We start from the raw sequence: 11,945 nt of genomic DNA on the forward strand, positions 1-11,945 counted from the left end.
CTAGAGGCAATAATAAAGTTATTATTTATTTCCTTATATCATGATAAAAGTTTATTATTCATGCTAGAATTGTATTAACCGGAAACATAATACATGTGTGAATACATAGACAAACAGAGTGTCACTAGTATGCCTCTACTTGACTAGCTCGTTAATCAAAGATGGTTATGTTTCCTAACCATGGACAAAAGAGTTGTCATTTGATTAACGGGATCACATCATTAGTTGAATGATCTGATTGACATGACCCATTCCATTAGCTTAGCACCCGATCGTTTAGTATGTTGCTATTGCTTTCTTCATGACTTATACATGTTCCTATGACTATGAGATTATGCAACTCCCGTTTGCCGGAGGAACACTTTGTGTGCTACCAAACGTCAGAACGTAACTGGGTGATTATAAAGGAGCTCTACAGGTGTCTCCAAAGGTACATGTTGGGTTGGCGTATTTCGAGATTAGGATTTGTCACTCCGATTGTCGGAGAGGTATCTCTGGGCCCTCTCGGTAATGCACATCACTTAAGCCTTGCAAGCATTGCAACTAATGAGTTAGTTGCGGGATGATGTATTACGGAACGAGTAAAGAGACTTGCCGGTAACGAGATTGAACTAGGTATGGGATACCGACGATCGAATCTCGGGCAAGTAACATACCGATGACAAAGGGAACAACGTATGTTGTTATGCGGTCTGACCGATAAAAGATCTTCGTAGAATATGTAGGAGCCAATATGAGCATCCAGGTTCCGCTATTGGTTATTGACCGGAGACATGTCTCGGTCATGTCTACATTGTTCTCGAACCCGTAGGGTCCGCACGCTTAAGGTTACGATGACAGTTATATTATGAGTTTATGCATTTTGATGTACCGAAGGTTGTTCGGAGTCCCGGATGTGATCACGGACATGAAGAGGAGTCTCAAAATGGTCGAGACATAAAGATTGATATATTGGAAGCCTATGTTTGGATATCAGAAGCGTTCCGGGTGAAATCGGGATTTTACCAGATTACCGGGAGGTTACCGGAACCCCCCGGGAAGTATATGGGCCTTAGTGGGCCTTAGTGGAAGAGAGGAGAGGTGGCCAGAGATGGGCCGCGTGCCCCTCCCCCCCCCCCCCCTTGGTCCGAATAGGACAAGGAGAGGGGTCCGGCCCCCCTTCCTCCTCTCTCTCCTCTTTTCCCCCCTCCGTGAATCCTATTCCAACTAGGAAAGGGGGAGAGTCCTACTCCCGGAAGGAGTAGGACTCCTCCTGGCGCGCCACCTCTTGGCCGGCCGGCCCCCCCCCCTTTGAGCCTTTATATACGGAGGCACGGGGCACCCCTAGACACACAAGTTGATCCACGTGATCATATTCTTAGCCGTGTGCGGTGCCCCCTTCCACCATAGTCCTCGATGATATTGTAGCAGTGCTTAGGCGAATCCCTGCGACGGTAGTACATCAAGATCGTCACCATGCCGTCATGCTGACGGAACTCTTCCCCGACACTTTGCTGGATTGGAGTCCGGGGATCGTCATCGAGCTGAACGTGTGCTAGAACTCTGAGGTGCCGTAGTTTCGGTGCTTGATCGGTCGGGCCGTGAAGACGTACGACTACATCAACCAAGTTAACGCTTCCGTTGTCAATCTACAAGGGTACGTAGATCACACTCTCCCCCTCTCGTTGCTATGCATCACCATGATCTTGCGTGTGCGTAGGAATTTTTTTGAAATTACTACGAAACCCATCATGTCAGTGATCAAAGGATGAAAAAATGATGAGCTGGGAAACAAATTGCCTAGCTCGGCGAACAAGCGAAGCAATCGTGCCCCCCGCTCAAGGTGCCTAGCGACATCGTCGCTAATGATCCGAGGATGGTGCCCGGTTATAGCAATCTTGGAGATTACCTGCCCGACGATGTACATTATGATTTCTTGGAGGTGCAGATACAAAGATACGAGTACGGGAAGCCTCTCGTCAAAGATGAAAGATCTCTATCAACGATGATGCGAAGATTGCATGATTGGTACTTGAAAATCTGCAGAGAGTCTGGGGGGAGGAATACTTTGTATGTGAGAGTTAAAAAGGAGCGTGACCTCGTTGGAATTGAACTGTTACCTGTTCCATTTGAGGAGTTCTTTCAGTTTTCCAATCAATTGGCCCTCGATAAAGCAACTTTCACCTGCTATTGTCTGTAAGTAGTACTACTTCTGTAATTAAGTCTCTCTATATAGCTTAGCTCTTTCATTGCATGTACTTATAATTATCCTCACTATATTATGCAGATTGAAGATCGTCGAATTGAAGAAAAGACAAATCGGTGATATTGGGTTCATTAACACAAATCTCATAGATGCAACTGAGGTTAAATTTCATGTCGCAGATACCGAGGCCAACTTGCTACGATCGTTGGTAATAAATGAAAACAAAGATGTAATACTCTTTCCTTACAACTTCAATTGAGTGTTACTGTCTTGTGCATATTCGGTTTCCCTTATATATTAGTCAAAGTTATAGTAATATAGTTGATGAGTTATGCATGTGTGCGCAGGTTTCACTATATTCTCCTAGAGATTAAGCTTGAGCAGGGAGTAGTAACTGTCTTGAACTCTAAACGAAAAGATCCCCAGGAGTATGCGGACATGACTCAAATGCTTGAGAAGTAAATTAAATCGATCATTATCCACCATATCAGCAACTTTGTTCATTTCTGATATCAAGTAATTGTTTTCTTTATCTGGCAGAGTTTGGAGAAAATTCACCAAAAAAGCTCTGAGACTGCCGAAGAAGCTGGGATTTAGACACCCGAAAGTAAGTACTATAGTAGCATGTTTCGCGCATCTCCTAGTGATTCAAGCGCTAGTTTCATCAATACCATTTGGAATTCTTGCTTATCAGTTTGATTGACCTCTATTTCTTGTAAAGTGGTTGTGGCAGGAATAAGGGAATGATTTCTGTGGATACTACGTTTGCGAGTCCATCCGCCACACGACCTGTGAGCGGGGCTACTCTGACGAACAATATGAAGTGCGTAAATAATAAAATTCACAATTTTATTTTATTACCATCATTTGTGTTGAGTTTCATTCATTCATATATATATGTATTGACCCCCTTCTTCAAATTAGATGTTTCGGAAGCGGGATGAACTCCTAGCACCAGCTCGCATGCGAGCAATTCAAGAGGAATTGGCGGCATTCTTTCTTGACCATGTGATCGCTGAAGACGGAGAATACTATGTGGACCATGCGACCGTATATTAGAAGATTATATTTGTAAGAGATAATTATTGTATATATGTAGCCGGTAGTGTCGGATAGATATACGAGAACTTGTTGTTCGACCAATCTCTCGGAGAAGGAGAGGTGGTTGATATCACTTCTCTCTGTATGCATATATGTTCATGACGATCTTCTGTTTCCTTCATTTGCTTACTAACTAGCTAGCGTGTCTAGTCCTCTCTATACGTATTTATAATACGTAGCGTCGACCAAGCACGGACATAAGAGAGGACACTTCTCTCTATTAATTATAGCTAGCTAATACAATATATGAAACACCTAAATTAACCCCCAAAACCCCCAAACCCCCCTCCCCTTAAAAAAAACAAAAACTCCAACCACAGAAATGCTGACACGTGGATGCCTATTGGTCCCGGTTGGTGCCATCAACCGGGACCAAAGGTCCTCCTGTCTGGGCTCCACGCACAGGCCACGTGAAGGTCCATCTGTCCCGGTTCTGGACTGAATCAGGACTAAAGGGACAAGACATTAGTAACGACATTTTAGTCCTGCTTTAGGAAACGGGATAAAAGGCCCTTACGAATTGGGACAATAGGCCCGTTTTTTACTAGTGGTGAGTGAGTTCGTGGTGGAATGCATATCTGACCTAGCGTGCAGTGGTGGTAAAACTGACTATACACGACGAGCATATATTCCCACATGCGCCTTTAAGCAAAGGAAGGAAATGCGTGATTCGAAGCGGACCGTGCACGTCGACGGCCGGCACCTCACCTGGTTGTATCAGTAGCTCACTAGATGGATGACCGATCACCGGCTCCGACCGCCGCCCGCCGCCCGCCGCTCTCTGCTCACTATTTTCTGCCCGTGCGACAGTGTCTCCGGCCGGTGCCCGTGCGTCGGGACCGTCAGTCCGTGCCCTACCGCGTACGCGCACGATCGCGTGCAGACGAGCAGTCTTGACCGTGATGGTTTGTGCGGCATAGCGCCTATGTGACGCGCGTTGCGTCAAACAGATGTCGCTTCGCACATGCACTCTCCCTACTGGGCTAACCATGTTAGACGCAAAGCACTGTACAAACCGACGCGCTGTAGGGTTTGGTGTACTGTAGCGGCCGATTCACTATACTAGACCGGACATTGCTGCAAGCCGATCCATTGTAGCGAACCGGCCATTGTAGCATTTCCTGTCGGTTTTATAAACCTAGAACATTTCTTTAAAAAGACCAAAAACATAACAAGTCAATTTTTTTACATGCGAACATTTAAAAAAAAATCAAACAGTTTTATAGACCGCTATTATTTTTTTTGAAAATTCTGATTATTTTCAGGGAAGCTAAACATTTTTCGAGAATTACCCTTTTTTGAATTTGTGGCAAATTTTGGAAATGGGCACATCTTTTGAAATTTTGATTTTTTTAAAAAACATCAAACACAAACAACTTCTGAATTTCTGATTTTTAAATGCGATATTTTTTAAAAAATTCTATAATATTTTGAAAGCATGAACATTTTTAAAAACCATTGAACTTTTTTTAACTTTGTGAATACATTTTGAAAACATGATTTTTTTGTTAAACTCCAAACATTATTTGAAGTTCCCTGAAATATAGATGATAAGGTGAACATTCTTTTGAAAATTTCGGAACAATTTTTTGAAATGGAGCTTTCTTAAAAAAGGAAAAGTGAAAAAATAATAATCGGCTCCACTCGCCTTCCCTGCGTCGCCCTCTCAGCGGCGCTCTACCGTCTCTCCGGACGCCTGCTAGCCTATTAAGTCGACATGGCCTCGTCGTCCGCGCCCTTCGTGCCCGCGGGGGAAGGATCTGCTCTTGCTTCGTTCCTGGACGCCCTGCTGGCGCAGAGCGGTGCGGGTGCTGAGGTGCCTTCAATGCCGGCTGTGGGGGAGGGGGCATAGGAGGCATCTGCAGTCTGTAATCATTGTTCCCTCACTGCCTTCTACGCCTATGCCTCCTGCCCATATTGATGAGGGTGGATGGAATATGGTGGGGAGGGGGAGGCATCCTCCTTATCACCGGATCCCGCCGCTGCATCCTGAGCTCAAGGCCAGCTAGTTCAAAGAGCTTCTGTTCAAGAAAGCGAGGGGCAAGTGTTTTAGGTGTCTTGAGCCTGACCACCGGATTGCCAAGTGCACCAACAGAGCCAAGTGTCTGTTGTGCGGTGAGGTTGGCCACCGAGCTAGGTGGTGCCCGCCGCAGATTCAGCTACCAGTTGAGTCGCCACAATAGAGACAAGTATTTGCTTTTGTGTGTGCAAGTGATGTTCACGAGGCTTTGCGTGATTCTTCTATTGATTCGATAAACCTTGGTTCTCACTGAGGGGAATATTTATCTCTATTGTACTGCATCTTCCCTTCTCTTCGTGGAAAATCCCAACGCAGCTCAGAAGTAGCAACAGGGAAGGCGAGGAAGGAGAGTGGGAAGGAGTGGCCCGAGGGCGGTGCACGGGGAGATAAGTGGGGGTCAGAGCTGCAGGAGGCGGGGATGGTCCAAGAAGTCTTGTGCGACTGCGATACAATGAACCCTAGGGGGTGTGAGGAATGGGGAGAGGAGTGGCTCATGCGAGGAGGGGCGAGTGGCTTGCTGCTCGAGTATACGGAAGGTTCAGGTTTTTTGGGAATGGAAGGTTCGTTGAGTAAAAAACGATGGGGCTGGTGAAGGAAAATCGGTGGTGGTCGTGGATAAAAGAAAATCGGTGGGAGTGGGATCGAGGGGGTCCTATCGATCAATGGTGAGGGCAGCAACAAACAAAGGAACGACCTACGTACTGTCCTTTTAAGAGTAGAGATGCCAACACAAAATAATAGGTTAGTGATAGAAAAATAAAAATGAAAATAAAACCAAAAAATGAAACATAGAAAAAAAAACTAGAAAAATGCGTGCACGCGTCAAATGGGCCGGCCAAGTTTGATCGTAGTTGATTTTTTTGGCAAGATTTTATTTGATTTGATTTGAGTATGAGTACAAGAAAACTTTGGATTTAGTTGAGATTTTCTTAAGATTTAATTTGAATGAGTTAAGGCATGATGCTGTTTTTATTAAATGTCGATTTGGTTAAGATTTGATTCGAATGAGTTAATGCATGCCATTGTTTTGGAAAATGTCGATCGATTTGAATGAGTTAATGCATGATGTTGTTTTTATTAAGTGCCGATTTGATTCAGATTTTTTTTCAAAATTTAATTTGAATGAGTTAATGCATACATTGTTTTTGGTAAGTGCCGATATCAATATTTGATATGATATTAATTGCATGTTAAATAATATGTTGATTGCTTGTACCCGAAGCAATCTAGGTTGTTGGATAATATGGTTTGATGGCTGACGTGGGTTTGTTTTTCCAATTTTTTTATATTGATATATAGATTCATATTATTAGTTGCTAAATAAAGTTGCCCTGTTTGACAAAAAAACTTCTTTTATTTTGGAAAAAGAAAAGCAAACGCGTCTTTATATGTACGCTGATTAGTAGCACGTCTGGTAAGAACAATCAGCAGAAAACCTAAGGCACTAATCCCCTCTCCGCTCCGCCGCCACCCCTTTTCCGGCGTGCCTCTCCCCCCGATCCCCTCCGCTCCCGCCGCCGCGCTCAGCTTCTCCCTGCTTGCTATCATCTCCCGCCGTCGACCTCCACCCTCTCCCAATCCCCGCCCCGGCGCTCCCTCCCCACGCCCTATCGCCACATCCTCCAATCCCTGTCGCCAGCGGCGGCGTGCTTCCGGCGACACCACCGGACGACGGCGAGAAGGAATAGATATCGCTAGGCGCAGCAAAACGAATCTTTCCTCTCGCCAGTCTTCCATCTTACTCCAAGCCCACCTCCGCAATGGCAGAGCCCTGCAAGATTCCTGCTGCCATGGTAGCCGAATCCGTGGAAAGGTCATATGTGCTCAAAATAGATGGATACTCAAGAGTGAAGGGGCTACTGAAGAACGGCAAGTTCGTCGCTTCCACCCCTTTCAGTGTTGGAGGCCACAACTGGACCGTGAAATATTACCCGAACGGTTGCCCCAAGTATTGTGACGATTTCATATCTCTTTATGTGCACCATGAATCTGCCGGTGCCAAAGAAGTGAAGGCGAAATTGACGCTCAATGTGCTTGACAGGAATGGTAATCCGGTGCCTTCGTACACCCGTACCACCCCTGTGAATACTTTCTCCAAGAAAGCTCCAACCTGTGGCTACTATGACTTCATCCCGAAGGATGAACTTGAGGGATCGGCGCATCTTAGAGGCGATTGTCTCACCATCAGGTGCGATGTTACCGTTATGAAGGAGATCGAAGAAGCAATGGTTCCTCCAAGCGACCTGCACCGGCATCTCGGTGATCTCCTGAAGAGCAATGATGCAGCGGACATGACCTTTCAAGTCGACGGACAGAGATACTCCGCTCATCGGTGTGTCGTTGCCGCTCGGTCTTCCGTCTTCAAGGCAGAACTCCTCGGCGCCATGGAGGAGAGTTCCGGTAGTACCATTGTAATCCGGGACATGGAAGCTGATGTGTTCGAGTCCTTGCTCCATTTCATATACACCGACTCGGTTCCTCCAGCGCTTGATGTGGTGATGGCCGGACATCTACTCGTGGCAGCTGACAGGTACAACATTGGTAGGCTGAAGGTGATATGCGAGGAGAAATTGTGCAGTCACATTGATTCCAACATGGTGGCTACCAGCTTGGCTTTGGCTGAGCAACATGGTTTCCGTCGTCTCAAAGAAGCTTGTTTGCAGTTCCTTGCTTCTCCGTCCAATTTGGAGGCTATGATGACAAGTGATGGCTATGAGCATCTGAAATCCAGCTGCCCAGCTGTTCTTAAGGAGCTGATAGCTAGAATCATCCCGGCTGAATTTACATCAGCGAAGGATATTATCATGACAATGTGGAAGTAATGCCTGCCATATACCATTATCATATACTGTCATCCAAATTTTATTACCAAAGGATATTATGCTACATCTCCATGTATCGTGTATGTTTCAAAATAAAAATGCTACTTTTCAATCATCCAATCACTCACGTGATGGGAATGGTTATTTTATTTTCTTGTGAGATAAAAGAAAGTATTATAGAGACTGCCCATGTGCGTGTCTTGTATCCTTGATTATCCACCGTGCATTAGTTTTATTATTATTGAGTCGATTACTCGATTACTTCATGGGTGCATGGTTAGGTTCAGCTGGATGCAGAATTAGGGTCATCCGTCTTTCAATGCCTTGCATGGATTGTCTAGACGACTGTTTTTATCCTTTTTTTTCAGCAAATAGAAGCTTCATTACCCCCTGCTCGTTTATGTGGATTTTAGGATCATGTGTTGTACTGTAGTTCAGTTTAAAGCACTAAGCAAAAATAAAATAAAAAAATCTGCATGTAATCCTCAACCACTGATTATAATATCTTCGGTTAGCTAATACTCCGAGAAGTTGTGAGGGTCATTGATTGTTATTCCCCTTTGAATATCGCTGGTATTGCTGCTGTGTTAAGGACTTGGTATGCTGTTGAGGGTTATTCAGGCTTCAGACTTAGTTTTTGAAAAGTCCGTTTTAAAGTATTGTAGGAGAAACAAGTTAACTGCCGTGAAACTAGCGCCAAATGTTAATCTGGTTGCTGTCTTGTTGACTAAATTGGCGGGAGGAAGAAAAAGTTGTTGCGGTCGAGTATAGAGAAAACACGCTAAAATTGAGTTTCTTAACATGCTAAACGTGATCATGAAAATGTCCTTGTGGTGTGCATGATGATTCATTCAGGCCGGTACATTCAACTGGATTATATAGTGCTTTCATTGGTATAACCCTTTGACTGTTGTTCGGCCGACCAAAAGTTCTGAATTATATCTGCAAGTTGCAACACATTCAACTGGATTATACTGTCATTGGTGTTCCAAATGGTCAGGATGCTTCCGAGTTCTGAATTATACTACTCCCGGAGTATACTGCAGATCGTATAGTTCTTTCTTGCTGATTTTCTGTTCTCAGCAAAGCGCTCTGCCATTTTGTGGGAGGTGAAGCATTGGCAGCTGAAAAGTTTATTGTTTTTCGCAAAAAGAAGAAAAGTTTTTTTTTATATAGGCAGATGAAAGTTTTTTTTATGACTGTTGATTTGAGTCACATTGATCATCTTTGTTGCATGCACTGTATCGGCAGATGAAAATGTTTTGTTTGGCTTGTCTTCGTTTGCAGTGCAGTGGCGTCTACTGGTGAAGGTAATCGAGTAGTAAATGTCAGGCAGGCAGGCGGACGCAAACATTTAGATCGAGATGCGAAGAGGCCACTATTTTTTGTTTGACTGAATGTGAACCGATGGATTTAACTTCCCAAGTGCACCTCTATATATAGGTACATGATTCCGTAAAATCTTTGCTCGCCAGTCTTCCATCCTGCTAGTCCAATCTACCAAGCCAAGCCCACCCCCAGAATGGCAGAGCTATGCAAGATCTCTGCGGCCATGGTATCTGAGGAAAGGTCATTTGTGCTCAAGTTCGATGGATACTCGAGAGCCAAGGCGCTACTCAACAACGGCCAGCTTGTGATTTCTACCCCATTCAGTGTTGGAGGTCACAAGTGGACCGTGAGATATTACCCAAACGGTGTCCTTAAGAATTATGCCGAGTTCATCTTTCTTTATCTGCATCTTGAATCTGCTGATGCCGAAGGCGTGAAGGCGAAATACGTGCTTGCTGTACTTGACAAGAACGGAGAAGCCGTTCCTTCATACAGCCATACTAATCCCATGCGTACATTCTCAAAAGGTTCAGACTACAGTTACCCACTCATGATCAATAAGGCTGATCTGGAGGCATTGGTGCATCTGAGAAATGACTGTCTCACCATCAGGTGCGATGTCACCATCAGGGAGTTCAAGAGCCAAGAGGCAAATATTCCTCCAACTGACATGCACCAGCATCTCGCCGACCTCCTCAAGAACAAGGACGCTGCAGACCTAACCTTTGAAGTCGGCGCACAAAGTTTCTTGGCCCACACGTGTGTCCTTGCTGCTCGCTCATCAGTCTTCAAGGCGGAGCTCCTCAGCGCCAAGAAGGAGAGTTCTGCAGCTAGTACTATTAAAATTCATGACATGGAACCTGATGTGTTCAAGTCCTTGCTCCACTTCATATACACCGACTCAGTTCCTGTGCTTGAGATGGCTAGCAACAAAGGCGAAGCTGATGTGGTTATGGCTGGCCATCTGCTGGTAGCAGCTGACAGATACAACATCGTCAGGCTGAAGCAGATATGTGAGGAGAAATTGTGCAATCACATTAATTCCAAGATGGTGGCCACCAACTTGGCTTTAGCCGAGCAGCATGGCTTCCATCGTCTCAAAGAAGCTTGTTTGTGGTTCCTTGCTTCTCCGTCCAACTTCGAGGCAATGATAGCAAGTGATGGGTATGAGCATCTGAGATCTAGCTGCCCATCTGTTCTCAAGGAGCTCATAGCTAGAATCCTCCCGGCTGAATGGAAGGTGTTGAAAGGATCGATATGGGTGACTAGAGAGGGGGGGAGGGGGGGTGAATAGGCAACTAACAATTTTTAACTTTTCTTTAACAATTTAAACTTTGCATCAAAGTAGGTTGTCTAGATATGCAACTAGATGAGCAACATATATGATGCAACACGAATAGGAACACAAGCAAGCAAGATATATGAAACAAATAAGCTACACAAGTAAAGGCACGAGATAACCAAGAGTGGAGATGGTGAAGACGAGGATGTGTTGCCAAAATTCCTTCCCTTTGAGAGGAAGTACGTCTCTGTTGGAGCGGTGTGGAGGCACGATGCTCCCCAAGAAGCCACTAGGGCCACCGTAATCTCCTCACGCCCTCACACAATGCGAGATGCCGTGATTCCACTATTGATGCCCTTGGAGGCGGCGACCGAACCTTTACAAACGAGGTTGGGGCAATCTCCACAACTCAATTGGAGGCTCCCAACGACACCACGAAGCTTCACCACAATGGACTATGGCTTCGCGGTGACCTCAACCGTCTAGGACGCTCAAACACCCAAGAGTAACAAGATCCGCAAGGGATTAGTAGGGGGGAATCAAATATCTCTTGGTGGAAGTGTAGATCGGGGCCTTCTCAACCACTCCCGAGCAAATCAACAAGTTTGGTTGGCTAGGGAGTGAGATCGGGCGAAAATGGAGCTTGGAGCAGTAATGGAGCTTTAATGGTGGAAGAGGTGAGTCAACGGGGAAGAAGGAGACCCTTTATATAGCGTGTGGAAAAGATCCAACCGTTACCCACCAACCAGCCCGCGGCCAGCGGTACTACCGCGCCTGGCCAGCGGTACTACCGCAAGGCCGCGCGGTACTACTGCTTGCAGCCAAGCGGTACTACCGCACGGCAGTGCGGTACAACCGTACCGTCCCACGGTACTGCCGCGACCCCAACACAGAAACAGACGCAAGCTGGGGGCGGTACTTCTGGACGCGCGGTACTACCGCGCCCCCCATGCGGTACTGCCGCGACCCCAGCACAGAAACAGACGCAAGCTGGGGGCAGTACTTCCGGACGCGCGGTACTACCGCGCCCCCCATGCGGTACTACTGCAACGCAAAAGTCCCAGCCAGGGGGAAGGGGAACTACCGTGCCTACTTTCGCAAATAAACGGAAGTAGCAAAAACCCGACATAGTAGTACTGCCGAGGGGCGGCACTACTGCCTGACCGCATAGCGTGGTACTACCGCACGACGAAAGAGGTACTACCG

General features: G+C 45.9%; 2 protein-coding genes across 2 annotated transcripts; both read left to right on the forward strand.

Moving 5' to 3' along the window:
- The first annotated feature begins 6,705 nt into the window (after positions 1-6,705).
- Positions 6,706-8,343, forward strand: LOC125506119 (BTB/POZ and MATH domain-containing protein 2-like). The gene is made up of 2 exons (XM_087524660.1): positions 6,706-7,254; positions 7,348-8,343. Exons 1-2 carry the CDS (start codon positions 7,067-7,069, stop codon positions 8,126-8,128), a joined length of 969 nt encoding a protein of 322 aa, XP_087380786.1. The 5' UTR covers positions 6,706-7,066; the 3' UTR covers positions 8,129-8,343.
- Positions 8,344-9,650: 1,307 nt separating this feature from the next.
- LOC125507452 (BTB/POZ and MATH domain-containing protein 3-like) lies at positions 9,651-10,751 on the forward strand. The gene has a single exon (XM_048672028.2). It carries the CDS (start codon positions 9,651-9,653, stop codon positions 10,749-10,751), a length of 1,101 nt encoding a protein of 366 aa, XP_048527985.2.
- Positions 10,752-11,945: the final 1,194 nt, after the last annotated feature.

The sequence above is a fragment of the Triticum urartu genome, chromosome 5A, assembly GCF_056163025.1.
Source record: "Triticum urartu cultivar PI428250 chromosome 5A, HENAU_Tu73, whole genome shotgun sequence".
Taxonomy (NCBI): domain Eukaryota; kingdom Viridiplantae; phylum Streptophyta; class Magnoliopsida; order Poales; family Poaceae; genus Triticum; species Triticum urartu.

Bases quoted from the DNA above. Each gene is read 5' to 3' on its own strand.
- LOC125506119 (XM_087524660.1), top strand. From the start codon at position 7,067: ATGGCAGAGCCCTGCAAGATTCCTGCTGCCATGGTAGCCGAATCCGTG. The intron at 7,255-7,347 runs GTATTGTGACGA...TGTGCTTGACAG, and splicing joins TACCCGAACGGTTGCCCCAA to GAATGGTAATCCGGTGCCTT.
- LOC125507452 (XM_048672028.2), top strand. From the start codon at position 9,651: ATGGCAGAGCTATGCAAGATCTCTGCGGCCATGGTATCTGAGGAAAGG.